The sequence below is a fragment of the Paroedura picta genome, chromosome 6 (assembly GCF_049243985.1).
Source record: "Paroedura picta isolate Pp20150507F chromosome 6, Ppicta_v3.0, whole genome shotgun sequence".
In the NCBI taxonomy this organism is placed as follows: Eukaryota; Metazoa; Chordata; class Lepidosauria; order Squamata; family Gekkonidae; genus Paroedura; species Paroedura picta.
Genome location: NC_135374.1, coordinates 32,008,335 through 32,024,133, shown reverse-complemented (window position 1 = coordinate 32,024,133; position 15,799 = coordinate 32,008,335). Strand labels below are relative to the sequence as shown.

At 41.8% G+C, this 15,799-nt stretch overlaps 1 protein-coding gene across 4 annotated transcripts in view; it reads right to left on the bottom strand.

Moving 5' to 3' along the window:
* Positions 1-15,799, bottom strand: part of CFAP44 (cilia and flagella associated protein 44) — a 65,959-nt gene that overhangs the window by 28,782 nt on the left and 21,378 nt on the right. For all 4 annotated transcript variants that reach the window (XM_077341989.1, XM_077341990.1, XM_077341988.1 and 1 more), the window contains 9 exons: positions 14,879-15,088; positions 13,746-13,856; positions 12,685-12,837; positions 9,200-9,427; positions 7,623-7,768; positions 5,372-5,642; positions 4,778-4,833; positions 2,931-3,093; positions 1,127-1,257 (listed from right to left, as the gene is read on the bottom strand). In XM_077341989.1, coding sequence (XP_077198104.1) covers positions 1,127-1,257; positions 2,931-3,093; positions 4,778-4,833; positions 5,372-5,642; positions 7,623-7,768; positions 9,200-9,427; positions 12,685-12,837; positions 13,746-13,856; positions 14,879-15,088 — 1,469 coding nt within the window. The remainder of the gene's footprint in view (positions 1-1,126; positions 1,258-2,930; positions 3,094-4,777; positions 4,834-5,371; positions 5,643-7,622; positions 7,769-9,199; positions 9,428-12,684; positions 12,838-13,745; positions 13,857-14,878; positions 15,089-15,799) is intronic.

Sequence of the window (15,799 nt, the reverse complement as noted above, 5' to 3'; positions counted from 1 at the left end):
TCAGACTTCTCCTTAGCTGGACTCTCCCTGCAGGGACTGACATGCAGGCTCTTCCCCTTAAAGGTACAGGGGTTGGAGAAAGGAAGGCACTCCATGGTTGGAGGTAATCTTTGTTGTTGTTGTTAGGTGTGAAGTCGTGTCCGACCCATCGCGACCCCATGGATAATGATCCTCCAGGCCTTCCTGTCCTCTACCATTCCCCAGAGTCCATTTAAGTTTGCACCGATTGCTTCAGTGACTCCATCCAGTCACCTCATTCTTTGTCGTCCCCTTCTTCTTTTGCCCTCGATCGCTCCCAGCATTAGGCTCTTCTCCAGGGAGTCCTTCCTTCTCATGAGGTGGCCAAAGTATTTGAGTTTCAAATACTTATTCTTCTTCCAAGATGCTCAGAGTGACACATACAGTCTCACTACCCTCCATTTTCTCCTTGCATGAAGTATGCTAGGCTGAAACACAGTGGCTGGTCCAAGGCTAGCTGCGGAGTTTTAAGGCACAAAGTGTCCCCCCTCCCCCCCTCCCCCCCTTCCTCCCAGAACTCCACCAGAGCGCTCTGGACCTGTTGTGGTATTGCACCATTCCATCGTTATATTATTTTATTATATTGTTATACTGTTATTATTCTGTTATATGGTTACAACCACTGTTATTAATTACTGTATGTTTTAACGAAGACTGTTTCATGTATCGTTGACTAGTTTTAATGTTAACCGCCCTGAGCCTTCAGGGAGGGCGGTATATAAATCTAAATAAATAAATAAATAAATAATAAAGTGAACACACGTCCCTCTTATCCAAGACTGTTCATCCAACGAATTCACTATGTCACTTTAAGAATCCCTTGATTTTACCCAACTAACAAATGACAGGCCAACACAACCTAATACAAGTACTATGGTTCAGCTGAGCAAGTGCCATTTAACTTCACTACAAATGCATCATTTATTTATTATATATTTATATGCTGCTGCTCCTGGACCTGTCATCTCACAATGGCTAACAACTAGAAATTGAGAGAAATGCCAGAAGCAACTTATGGAAAAGATTTCCAAAACTTTTTCATTCAACAAAAACTTAGCAAATGCACAAACTCCTTCAGAGAATGAGGGAAATAAGGGGAGAATCGTACCGATTCTGTAATTTTTGTAGCCCAATGCGATATTTTTCCTGTTCCCAGGCCAATTCCTTCATCACCAGCCGGATACTGTGTGCTGTCTTTCTGTCCAATTCTGCACGAATTCTGCGGTCTATTTCAAATTGCTGCATGTTGGAAATATAGCCTTGTATTTAGTTGTTTCTTTATGACATTTCTAGCCTGTTTTACTCCTGCTAAAATGTGCTTTAAAAACTGTGTTAATAATGATATTAATCACCATCCACAACTATTAGCCAGCAATATACAACACAAAGGATTTGATAGCAGCTATAATAATGTTAATCCTTATCCATTGTTGTTCCTCTATATATTTATGAAACAGCCTAGGGGGTGGGATGTGTCTGGCTGTCCAAGTTGGAATAGGGCCAATCAGGGTGCAGCCAGCTTTGCTCTGATTGGCCCTGCCCCTGCTCCCGCCCTCCGTCCCTGGACTCTAGCCTCTTTGCTCTCAGATGCTTCAGTGTCTGGAGCCAGCAGCAGGTAAGGGGAAAGTCCCTGGGCAAAGGATAGTGCTGGAGGGCCTCCTAACGAGGGCCTCTTGGCCTGCTAGCCTGGGCCTGCTGACGAGGGCCTCCCAGCCTGCTGATTGCTCATTAAGGACTGCTAAGGAGCTGGCTACTAAGGAGCTCTGTCCCGGCCCTGTTAACGAGCTGCCCATCCCCCACCCACCCCACTTGATCTGGCTGCAAGCTGCTGCCCAAGGCCACCTTAAGTTGCCTGGCCAGGGGTCAGAGGAGGGGACCCTTTCAAGGCCAGTTCTTAGGAATGGGCTTTGAAGCTAGTATTAAATATTATTTTGAAGAGTTGTTTTTTAATATTCCACTTTTCACTACCCAAGGGAGTCCCAAAGTAGCTTCCTAACGCCTTTCCCTTCCTCTCCCCGCAACAGATACCCTGTGAAGTAGGTGGGGCTGAGAAAGCTCTGACAGAACTGCTCTGTAAGAACAGTTAGAATCATAGAATAATAGAGTTGGAAGGGACCTCATGGGTCATCTAGTCCAACCCCCTGCACTATGTAGGACACTCACAATCCTATCGCTCATCCACTATACTCTGCCACCCCCTTAAGCCTTCACAGAATCAGTTCTAAGAGAACTGTGACAAGCCCAAGGTCACCCACATGTCTGCATGTGAAGGAGCAGGAAATCAAACCCAGTTCTCTAATGTAGAGGCTACTGCTCTTAACCATGACACCAATATTTTTGAGCAGGTGTAATAGGTGCACTGTAAGATTCATCCATTCCACCCCAAACTGTTCTCTTCATTCATAACATTTAATGTTAAAGAAAACTGCTGAGTATATTGAGCATTCCACCTCATATACACACTCAGACTAAACATCATTCTAATATTATGGTGCAAATACAGAATATAAATTTAAATCTAGCATGAGGGCCATCAAGGCTCTGGAAATGCTGGATTATACAATATCAAAAGTACGCAGAGGAGGAAAAAAACACCCAGTGGATTTTCACTTCTCCATTAGAATAAGCAGAAATTGAAATGTGGGCTTACTTTCAATGGCTGATGAAAAGAATCTTAATCTTCAATTCAATATTGAATTCATAATAACTAAAAAACTGTAATCTTGAATTCTGAGCAATTCACTCTAAAGGTTTAGTATGTTTACTTCTATCGTCTATTTTTTATTTTATATATTGCGAACTATTGAGAGCTCTTATGAATGAAAGCCAACTAATATACTCTTTTTAAAAAACACTGTACACGCCAAGGCCTTAGCCCCTCCCCCCCTAGTCAAAGAAGACCCCAGGCATACTGCTCTCTCAAGCTGCATGTGGTTTGGCAGGCTCTTGTTAGCCTGGAGCAGGTTTTGAAATTCATGCCTCAGAAGTATCAGTTCTTGTCTCTTGAAATACTTCTTCATTTCTGCTGCCTTAATTATCATATCATGTTCCATTTTTTGCTTGGCATTTTCAATACTGGAAATATCAGAAAACAATCAAGAATGAATGGTTTATGTAGTTAAAAACCTGGGAACTGATACAATGCACCAAACTGTATCCAGTTTAATAGTCTTAGGCAATTCATGACCCAGATCAGCCCTAATCTAGCTGCTGCCAGAACTTGTAACAGCCACCTGCCAATTTTGTAGGCTTCGTATTCCATATGAGACAACTGGTCAAGGGAAGTGGGTATTCCTGATCTTGTTGATTCATTATATGTATCAAGGATCTGATACATTTATTTGAAGTCTCAAGCAAAGAGTGTCTGGGGAAACCATTGAAGGCCTAGTAATTTCAAAAGAAAAATAAATATTCAAACTAACTTATCTTTAAAAATATGACTGCTTTTTTACTCACAGATGCAAATGAGGGACAACCATGAGAGCTAACATGCTAGGGAGGATGTCTTAAAAAAAATACTTGTCTTTTTAAAAAAAGCATACGGAGATTAAAGGAGGAAGGCCTAGTCAGAATCAATGAATCCCAGATTCAGAAGATCCAAAGACTGAAGATGACAGTCAATCTGTCTCTGGGGTGGGCCTATACAGATAGAGACCCACTTCTGGCTCACAGGTGTCAACCCCCTCACTGAGCAGTTTTAGACCAGAACAAACAACATACCTGAGGTTTCAAAAAAGGCAGAGAAGGTATGAACCCTTTTATGAAATGCAAGAGAAATTACTGCATGATCTATAAGAATAGTTCGCAACTGGGAAAAATAGATTCATTTCAAATTCTGTTGTGTTCAGTAATTGAATAAGTAGGGTTGCCAGACCCACATACCCAGTGGAGTCGGAGGCTCCCCTCCCAGGGCCTGCCACAAAGCCACAGGTCAGATAACTAGCAGGGGGCCTTACCAGTAGAAAGGTGGCTTAGGCCACGTCACTGACATCAAACAGGAAGTAAACATCATCGAGCCAACAACTCTGGTATCTGGACAAAAACCCTATATGGTAGTATAGAATTTTGCCCAAGTACCAGAGCATGGATAGGAAGTAGTGGGTATGATGTCACTTCCTGTACAATGCCAGCAATGTGGCTGAGGCCTTCTTTTTTTCTGCTGGTAAGTCCCCTGCATCCCCACTGGTTGCCAGGAGGGATCCGGCAACCTATGGGTATGTCTAATAATCTAATAAATGCTGGGTTTGGTAGTCTGGAAAATTATGCTCATTGATTCTGGCAAGTGACAGAATGGTGATGACCTGGTATGGAGTTACAGAGAAGAGTTTAACTCCCAAGACAGCAACACAAACTAAAAGTGCTATTTAACAAGTAAAAAAGTTCTTATAGCTAAAAATGCTGTTTGTGACAGACACTGCAACATAAATTAATATGCAATAGATGTGGCATTAGTCTTTTCAAGGTTTCAAATATCTTTTACAGACTGAAGAAATTATTTAGGTGGGTGGATACAGTAAATTCTTTGTACCACATTATCTAGCTGGGGGGGGGGGGGTCTGGGCTCCTTGACACTCAGTTAAAAACCCAAAAGTGAAAAAGAAGTGAGTTGAATGACTGCTGTAGTAGCAAGATTTGCCACTAGGCTAAATTGGGTTGGGAAATTAGGTACCTCAGGCTCAAAGAAGCCCATCAACAAAAATGACTGTTGATCACCAAGGATTTAGAATCCAAATACCTGTCTCATGTTCAGCCATCTTACCTGTAGGCAGCAGAATCTTCTATATCTTCTGCTGCTTTCTCTTTGTCAAGATTTACCTGCAGAAGTATAAAAGTAAACAGTTGATGCCATAATCAGCAGCTTATATGGTTATTCCTGAAGTTAAGGTAGAACTACATTCTGCTCCTCACAAACAATAGATTTTATATATAACAAATCATACACAACTGTTACACAATCAGCTCTGCTCTTTCCAAAATGAAAGGTTAACATCATCAATTGAGGTACAACAAATCTGAGTCCAATGTCACCTTTAAGATCAAAAAGATTTATTCAAGGTGGGAACTTCCATGTGCATGCACACTTCCTCAGACAATAGAACAATGATCCGTGTTCCATTGAGGAAGTGTGCATGCACACGAAAGATCACACCTTGAATAAATCTTTGTTGGTCTTAAAGGTGCCACTGGACTTAAATTTTGTTGTTCTACTTCAGACCAACACGGCTATCCACTTGAATCTATCATCAAATGAGGAACATGGATTAATTCAGGAGTCACAAATGAACATTTCAAAACTGGAATCGTAAATATGAATGACAGCCTTTAAAATAATGCCTTCCTGTCTCATTCTTACCCTTGGAGAGGGCACCTTAGCCTTCATCACTTTCTGAACTTCTTCAGCAGAAAGCACATTGTATGTAAAGATGTTACCATCTGCACCGCAAGTCACCAGAAACCGATCATCAAAACTTGGGAAGATTCCGTGAATTTGCCCATAGTCACTATCATGTATGCTGGAAGACCAATATCCAACCATATTATCGACTGACAGCTCTTTGTTATGGAGAGGGTAGATCCGTACTGCTCCATCTTCCATTCCACAGAACATTAGTATACCAGTGGAGCTGTATACATAAAAAAAACCCAAAGCAGCTGAAGATTACGACATGGTTCCACAATGCTCAATGAAATGGATTTCTAAATCTACTTAGATTGACAATTATCAGAAGACTGATTTGATGTGAGGCATGAAATGTTCTAGAAGGCCTCAAGTTCATATTGCTAGCAAAATCTGAAATGTTTGTTTTTATTCAGTTCTGTAAGGGAAGCATGGAAGAAATAAGAACTACAGGCAGAGTCCAAACAGGAAATATAGCTATAAGGTTTCATAAACTTTCTACAACTCATAAATTCTACTATTCTGCAATGAATCTAAACCTAAAGAAGAAATTTCAAGTATATGAGCTCATTACTGTCTTCACCACTATTTTTATTTTACATATTTGTTGGCATTGATCAGTGTTGACAGGTATCTGCTGGGGCCAACCCCTGTGGCCTACTACTGACTACAGCTGATGCTGTCACCCTATATCTTACATTTTCCTGGGAGTAAGCCCCACTGACTAATATAGGAATTACTTCAAAGTAGAGTGGCCTAGTTTTGTGCTCCCCCTCACTCTACTGCATGATGGCCCCACACCACACACAGGCCATCCTGTGCCATTTCCTTCTCTGATCTTCATGGCTCAAAGCAACCTCCCAGAAAGACAGGCAGACCAATGGATGGCAGCAAGGAGAAGAATGAAGAGCTATCAGTATCCCTTAAGTGGGGCTGATAACAAGCCACCTTAGCTCTTCGGCAGCCACCCTGACACATGACTGTTTGAGAAAAAGGAGGACATCAAGTCTGCAGGTGAGGGGAAATCTACTTCAAGACTCCCAAAATATGATGCCAGTCTTGCTGCTAGTTTTTGATGACATTAATTTAAATCATTCAATAATCAAAATGATTGGACTCTATGGTCCTAAATGTAAAAGGATGAATGTATTAACTACCGTGTTAATTTAAGAATTACATCCCACAAGCCAAATAAAAATAATTACAAGGCATCCGACATTAAACAATAAAACAACTTTTTAAAAACTTAACAGCCAGAACTTTTATGACCTGGTCAGAATAAATAACAAGTATACTGTGTTATATTTCCATTTTTTAAAAAGCCCTGTAATTCAGAATGTTTAAGTTAGATTTACCTTCAATAAAACTTTTTTGATCTTCAAAGACCGATTATACATGGGCCGGAACACCCGGGCTGGCGGCGGCAGGGCATTGGGGAAAATCCCCGATTAAGCCGCCCGGCCCAGGCACTTGGAAGACCCGTGTTAACAGAACGCGGGTTCTTCCAGAGTCCTGAGACTCCCGAGGGCCAGCCCGACTGAGCCCCATGCATAATTGGAGGAGGCGGGCTTTTGGCCCGGCTCCTCCCCCGACCTACGGAATCCCTGCAGGGACGCCTCTCACCCCTGCTGGCTCTATGGCCCCAACAGGGGCAACCCCCTACCCCTGCCATGGTATAAGAGCAGCATGCTGCTCCCCACCATCCTGCATCGAGGCCCCGTGTCCCTCCTCAGTCGCTGCCGCAGCTTACCTGCACTCCCGGTGCTTCCAGCCCCGCGTTGTTTGTGCGGGGCCATTGCGCCATGGTGGCCAGCATGCACCCAGGATGCCCCACCCTCATGCGTACTCGGGGGGGCGGGGTGGCAGGGCTTTTTACCCTGGCACACTGGAACGGCAGCAGCCCAGCGTGGCTGCTGTGCATAATCAGTCCTTGTGCCACTGAACTCAAACTTTTTCAGAATATTTGAGCTTGTTCAATGTGCCTCTGCATTGGCCTGAATATTTTATACAGTATTTCTCCAAAGCATTGCTTTTAAGAGAGGGGAGAATAAAGTTAACCAGGCAATATTGAGCATCAGTTCTTGCAAGAATATATATATGCTGACCTACACAACAAAGTTCTTATTACGTCACACTCACACTCAACACCCAGCCTTGCAGAAAACCCTACCATCAAATCAAAGCCATAATACAAAAGCTGCATTACCAAAAAGAGATGCGTCGAATAGGGTTTTCTTCTGTGTCTTCCATAGGAATAAAGTCAAAGGGCTCATCTTGACGACGAGCCACTTCTTTGTCATGCTGCATTGGAGAAAATGCGCAGTGGTACAGATATCCAGAGTCATAGCCTCCCTGGAAGGACGAAAGAGTGATGCCATAAAGATACAATAAGAGGACTGAGTTTGTGAAGATGTTTACGGGAGTGTTTCACTATGTCTTTCTTATTTCATCTTCTTTTGAATCTATTACTGCTTTTAAAAATCCAGGCTAAGTCCTTTTCTTTTTCCACAGAAGGAACTTTTCCACATTCTCATTTTATTTGCTGGTATATTCCTGGAGTTCTGTGTGTGTGTGTGGGGGGGGGGTGCTTGTTAGGTTTGTTCCACATGTATTTTGTTCCTTCTAGTGGACAATTTGATTTCAAACAGGTTTATTTCCAGCAATATCTCCCTACATCAGCCCTTTTCAAACTTTTGACTGTGGTGTAACCCCTGGAACATTTTACAGGCTTCAAGGTAACCCTGAAGTGATATCAGCTGGCCATGTTTCCCTGCCACATCCCAAGAAATATAGATAATAGGAACAATACAGGAGAACATAAAAGTAATATATGACAGAAAAGAGCCAATGATCCGTGTACAGCTAATATCTATTTCTAAGTATAAGTAATTTTAAAAATCTTGTTTATTTCTTGTTCAAATCTTGATATGGGATGAGACTAATTCAGAGAAAAATGTTTCCAACAAGCAATGCTGCACAAATATATCACCCAAGCAGAGCTGGACAAGGTCCCGGTATCCCCTCATTTCACAGGAGCTTTTTTCAACAGCAAAGCCTCTAAGCAATATAAAAAAATTCCCAGCTTTGAAATGGAAACAAGCTCAGTTGGCTGCATTTGGATTCTTCCTTACTAAAGCAACCAAACTGTTTTACAGGTAGCTCCCTATAAAACTTGCTAACTTCTGCCAATACTGCATCAGAGTAGAATCCAAATACAGCCAACTGAGCTTGGTCCCATTTCAGAGCTGGAAATTCTTTATATTCTTTACATTGCTTAGAGACTTTGTTGTTGAACCTTGTCCAGCACTGCTTGTGTAATAGATTTGGGCAACATTGCTTGTTGAAAATTTTTTCCTCTGAATCATTTTCTCTGGATTATTCGCATTCCATATCAAGATTTAAACAGGAAATAAACAAGGAAGTAGGGATGGTAAAATGACTATGCAAAAGCAGAAGAGACATTTTAAAGGCAGGGGGAAAGCAAAGAAGAGGAGGTGAAAAGGGGGAAAGGGAAAAGAAAAAAGAAAACATTTACAGAGGTAACTAAAGGAGAACAATGTTCTAAAGCATGTAAGAAAGTTTTGCTTTCAACTTGATCCCAACCCATTCACTCTATGATTCATACTCAACACTGTGATGTTGGGGCTGAATTTATATGAAGAGCACACTAAAAACAATGAGGAACATTTTGCTTGGGTCTGAACTTGTATGGTACCAGAAGGGCAGCATCTGTTTGTTGCAGTCTCAATTCACATATTTAAAGAGAATAAAAAATAGATTTACCAAGGACAGCCAAAATTTTCCTGGCTTAGAGTAAAACCCACACAGGATAGGGCTAGGAGTTTCTGGAATGTAGATATCTGGCAGTGGTTCTTCTGTTTCAGGCTCTTCCTCTGGAAATTCAATTTCTTCCATCTCTTTCCCCATCTCTAGTTCATTCTTTATAAACTCCTGCCTAGCTTTCTCCTTGTTTGCTTTCTTCTTCTCTCTGCGTTTAATTTCTTCTTCTCTCTTTACAGAAAACAGGAAAACACACACTTTAATTTTCACATATCCAAATCTTAATATTTTAGGGGCTGTTTTTCATCATACTAAGATATATGGGCCTTTATATTTCATGAATTAATATTTCTAAAATTTCCTCTAAAATTTCTCCTATCCTGTATTCTAGTGATCTTTATTTAGCCAAACTAAATTTCTATTCTACATCACTGTTAAGAAAAAGAAGCCAACAAAACCAGAATATTCATTCATATAGTATTGCTTGAAAAATTAAAATCATATTCCAGCTTAACAACCACAAAACATTAATCACTCTCTACCAGCAGAAGGGAAATATAATGTTACTAAAAGTATATAAGTTCTTAACCAGATTGCTTACTCAGATAGCAAAGAAAGTTCAATCTGCTCTGGATCTAGGCAAGCTAGTTCCCAAGAAAGCTTTAAATCATGGCCTATTTATTGCTGATTACACTTGTGGCTTGGGTCTACTCTCAATTAAAGGAAATCCTATCCATTCTTTAACAGGAAAATGTTGGTAGCTCCCTCTAAAACTTGCCAACATTCATAATTATTTTAATATAGTTTCTCACTTTCCTAAAATAGTTCCCCACTTTTCTGTCAAAAAGTTATCTAAAACAAAGTTGTCTTACAGCACTTTTAGAAGAAGAAGAAAAGTTGGTACTTATATGCTGCTTTTCTCTACTTCAAAGTGGCTTACAATTGACTTCCCTTTCTTCTCCCCACAACAGACACCCTATGAGGTAGGTGAGGCTGAGAACCCTAATATTACTGCTTGGTCAGAACAGCTTTATCAGTGCTGTGGCGAGCCCAAGGTTACCCAGCTGGCTACATGTGTAGGAGCAGGGAATCAAACCCAGCTCATCATATTAGAAGTCCATGCACCTAACCACTACACCAATCTGGCTCTGTTAGTAAACAATAAAGAGGGGTCCCTCCTGAATTGTTTCAATAAACAGTACTATGGGATGGGGTGATGACAGAGAAGGTTGGCAACTGGGCCTGGGCCTATCATAGAATCATAGAGTTGGAAGGGGCCATACAGGCCATCTAGTCCAACCCCCTGCTCAACGCAGGATCAGCCCAAAGCATCCTAAAGCATCCAAGAAAAGTGTGTATCCAACCTTTGCTTGAAGTCTGCCAGTGAGGGGGCGTTCACCACCTCCTTAGGCAGCCTATTCCACTGCTGAACTACTGAATCAGTGATGGTCCCATAAAGCAAGGGATCTAATGACTGTCATACATGCTTTTTCAGCTTTCAAACATATCTATAACAAAGAGATCCATAACAAAGAGAGCTATAAGAAATCATGAAATTGAGAACTCATCTGGAAATCACAATCCTATCCAAAAAGTCCTCCCTTCCAGGATTCTACAAACGCCTTCTTTGTTAAACCCTGACCAAAAGGCAAATTCATCCTGATCAGGAGTATTATGTCTCAGATCTGTATCACTTTTGCCTAATTTGTGGGTGTGGGGGGGTTATACATTAGAGCAGTGGTCCCCAACTGCTGCCTGAGCCCCTGCTCCATTTGCTTTCCCGCTGACGCCCCTGACTTCCCGCTGCCTGCTGGGGGGCACTACCAGCAGCAGCTGAGCAGCGCCACGCCGAGAGGGAGCCCCAGCCATGGCGGCTGCTGGAGAGCATGAAAGGCAGCAGAGTGGCAGGGCAGCCCCTGAGACAGCAGCCGGGGAGGGGGAGGAGGAGGAGCCGCAGACCGGTGCTGACTGATCCACGGACCGGTCCTGGTCTACAGACCAGGGGTTGGGGACCACTGCATAAGAGAATTGTATAAAATGTATATGAAGATTAATGTAACTGTACATCGTCACATGACTGAAATGTGAAACATACATTTAATCACTGGCCAAGAGTTTTGATATATATTACAATGGCAATTTTAATATGAACCCCCCCCCCAAAGAAAAGTATTAAAAATTATTTAAAAGGTTTTTGGTAGACTTTTAAACAAGTATCCTTATGATCATGCATATACAGTAAAAGCTGCTAAATAAGTGATGAGTTTTAAAAGTTATTCACATACAATACCAGGTTCATAATGGACACTAATATTCAAATGCCAAGACCAGACAACCAAGGGTGTCTGCCTTCATACTTGGCAATGTTTGCAGAACGACATTTTTACAGACCTTCAGGTTTACTCCTCTAGTGCCTTCTCTCCTAATTCAAGGTTAATGACATCTAGTGATATATATAATAAATCACTCCAAAATTATATTTGTGCCATCATAACAATTGTACACCAGTTTTAATCTGGGAGCCAGTCATCATTTTCACAAGGTACCCAGAACCCTGCATTTTTATGGAGGTGCTAAGAATACACAATACATACAAGCCCTAAGACTATTGTTATTGTTATTGTTATTAAGATTTATTTTCCGCCACTCCCTGTAGGCTCGTGGCAGGTCACAATAGTCTTATCCCCATTAAATACCCATTAAAAGACTTTAAAACAATCCCAACATGGCGGAAGCTCCCATTATTCCCAACCCCCTGCTATCAGAGCGGCAGGGAGGGTGGGGAGGAGATCTAACTTTCTAGGTGCGGGGGGGAGAATGCTGGCACTCATTCGCTGACCCCAGCCTCAGCCAAACACCTGGCGGAAGAGCTCCGTCTTGCAGGCCCTGCGGAAAGCTGGTAAATCGGGCAGGGCCCGCAGCTCACCCGGGAGCTCATTCCACCAGGTAGGTCGAGGCCAGGCGTGCTTCTCTAGGGCCAGGAACGACCAGGAGATTATCCCCCGCAGAGCATAGAGCCCTGCGGGGTATATAGGGCGATAGGCAGTCCCAGGTGTAGGGCGATAGGCGGTCCCTTCTTGAGAGGGCATCTTGTGAGCTGTATCAATTTATGTAGGCATGCCAAATTATATAGCCTGAAGTAGATAATGAAAGACAGATAATACCACATTAATTCTACATCTAGTACAATAATTGTATTTATATTATACGTCCAGATTGTATATTTCTTGTTCTATTTATTTTTTATTTGATTTCTTGACTACACCCTCCCTGCAAGCTGGCTCTTAATAAAATATAATATGCCTTGAGAATTTATAAGAATCAACCTATAATAGGGCAAAATCATAGATATGCTAGCCTTATTCCTTTTGTAAATGGTTCAACTAGAGTCTTATATAAAACACTGTAAAATGAAAGAATTCAGCATTTTGTAGTTTGGTAATACTTAAGAACTAAGAAAACTTGCTTATTTATTACAGAATTGTTACCTTAAGTCGAGATTTTATGCTGTAGAAGCAAAAATACTCTGTGGGGATGTCTTTGATTCTATATGTTTTTTCTGCATCATAATCTGTAGGGTCGGGAGCATGAATTTGGACAGCGAAACCATTCGCACACAACACAAGCAGCATGCTTTCTGGCTGCAGAAAAGAATGTTAAAGTGTAAGCATCATTCCTCCATAAAATACTCACTTTGCTGTGGCTGCTGAAAAAGAGATGAGGGCTCTGAGCAGTCATGGTCATAGCAAAATACAATATTTAACCATTGACATTCATAGGCAATGGGGAAAGTACTTTTATGGGATCCCAGCTTGCTGGGGGGTAACCGGTAATGACTGGGGAAGGCACTGGAAAACCACCCCGTATTGAGTCTGCCATGAAAACGCTAGAGGGCGTCACCCCAAGGGTCAGACATGACTCGGTGCTTGCACAGGGGATACCCTTACCTTTAAGCATCTTAGAATTAAATAGCTTTGACAGTGCAAGAAAACATGCAGTGGAGTCCTCTCAGCAGTTTTGTGGGTGGCACCATGTTATTCAGCATGGTGAAATCTGAAATAGTCATCTATCCAGACTGAGGACCAAATTAGACACTTGGGTTTTTAAGAGATGGGTCAGGATTCTCCAGAGCCAACTCTGTTTTCTTTCAGTCACACATCAGCTGCAAGGAAAAGCTTTTGAAAAATAAAAGAAAGCTCATTTGGGCTTAGAATGTGGCTGCAGAGGGTGGAAGGGCTCCTGCTCCCCCACAGTCATTTTTGTGTTCTAAAGAATGCAGGGAGATATTTCCCATTTTTGCTGATCCACATGGAAAATTCTGTGCAAGTGAAGCAGCAAAAGTGGGCACAGAAAACCAATCTGGGTTGGGAAGGCAGGAGCTTTTCCTCCCTTGGTACGGGCATTTCAGGCCCAATTGTTCTTATTAGTAATTATTACTAATTAAAATAAAATGTTCCCCCAGGTCCTTTATATATATTTCATTGGCATGCAACACAGTAGCACAATGCACAGCAGAAAGATAAACAGTGTGATACTAGTAACCCCTTACATGTGACAGTGGAGACCACTGAAGTTCCTGCACAGGTCCAGGAACAGTAATGAATCCTATTGGATCGTATCTGTCATCTACAGCAAAGAAGAATACAGTTTTATCTTTACTCTGAAAAAGAAAAGGAATAATTATGAAAATCATGCAAGCCAAAAGACTATCCCAGTCTATCAACATACAAGGCCATAAGCCTTTTATACAATAACAAAGTGTGGTTTGGCGGTTTCTACACAAACCTCATATCTGTGCTCCTTCCACAAGTTTTCACAAACTGATTTATTGGATGGATTTGCACAAATGGTGCAGGGACCATACAAATTCACGGAACATCCCCATCCTTCCAAACCATGATTTAAAAGATCAAGACCATTATGACCGATCTAATTAGGGTTGCCAACTCCAGCCTGAGAAATTACTAGAGATTTGGGGGAAATGCCTGGAAAGAGCAGAGCTTGGGGCGGAGAGGGGAGCTCAGCTCGGATATGATGTCATAAAATCCACCTTCTGAAGCTATTATTTCCTCCAGGGGAACAGATCTCTTTAGTCTGGAGATCAGTTGTAATTCTGGGAGAACTCAAAAAGCCCAACCTGGAGGTTGGTAACCCTAGATCCAATTAAAATAGTCCCAGAGCACCTGAAAGACTCTCATGTGTCTTTACAGAGAAGTTCACTTCAACATTTGCATGAAGTGTTGCCAGCATTCTTCAAAACCTGGATTTTTTTTCCCTAGGCAGGAAAATTCATTTTCTTCTGCATATTCATTTTGGGTGAGTGCCAGACAATCTAGAAATCATGGCTTTTGACTGGTGTTACCCAAACACCTACAGACCACGGAGTCAAGTGGTAACATGAACATACCAGACCCTGAAGGCCTCAGCCGAAGTAGTACAGCAGAGTACTTTAATTTTCTTCGGGAGGGGTACCCCCCTCAAGTATCAAGAGATCCTCAAGTTGTGAAGCTAAAGACTGCCCGCTTTCAGGGTTTCAGACTTCCCCCCCAACATTTAACCCTGATGTCACTTCCGCTCAGCCACTGCTGCCATTCTTAACCCATAAATGAATAAGCATTAAAACACACACAAACAATGCAAATAGTTCATTTTAAAGTTTTCATTTAAAGAGTGAAACCATACCCCTGTGGCAAATATTTCTCCATTACGCTCATAGGCCAGTGATGTAACAGTAGAAGTGTGAGGTTTGAAAGCTTGTTTCAGACGCATGGCTGCATCGCCTATGTTGTTCCGTCCAGCGACAATAGGCAGTCCCTTTGGATTGTAAAGTTCAATAATGCGAACTACACCATCTTGAAAACCGACAGCAATTAAGCCTCCTTTTGGATTCACCTTTGATTAAAAAAATAGTTTCTATCAATGTAACACTGTAATGTAGAGCTGTTTTAAACCATGATTTATGCCTCACATAAACCCATGCAAAGTCTCCATTGTGAATTGTTCAGCACACAGGCAGACAATTCAAAACATTGTGACTGACTTTATTTTTTCTAAGTGCCAGAAAGAAGACTTGAAATAGGACACAAAAACAAAAATTAAAATATTTACTAAAACAATCAAATTAAAAACCATGGATAACTTCCCTGCAATACTGGCCCAGTTTATCCACCTGCTATACAGAGAAAGCAAACAGTAAGTCAAGAACCATCTTCTGACATACACAGCCCAGGAGCCCTACAGCTGGAGAGATTTGAAACTCTAAAGATGAACCATTCAGTCACACCTCTGTCATTCAGGAGGAATTTGAACACCTGAACAATGAAAAGCTATACCTGTTCTGCACAGTACACTCTCACTCCCTTTGAGAACATGCAATTTTCCCAGACATCTGTAAGTGAAGGAGTAAAGGCCCCAAACCTATCAAATATTACTCCTCTTGGACACAAGGGAAAGCATTTATTTATGTTAAATACTTGTATGCCTGCCTTTTTCCCTGAAGAAAACAGGCCCCAAGTAGGGCTGACAGAACCCCTCGGTGGAGGCAGGCTTTCCCCACCACCAGACCTGCTCCCCAGCTGCCAACTAGGTGACCAGCGGGGAGAC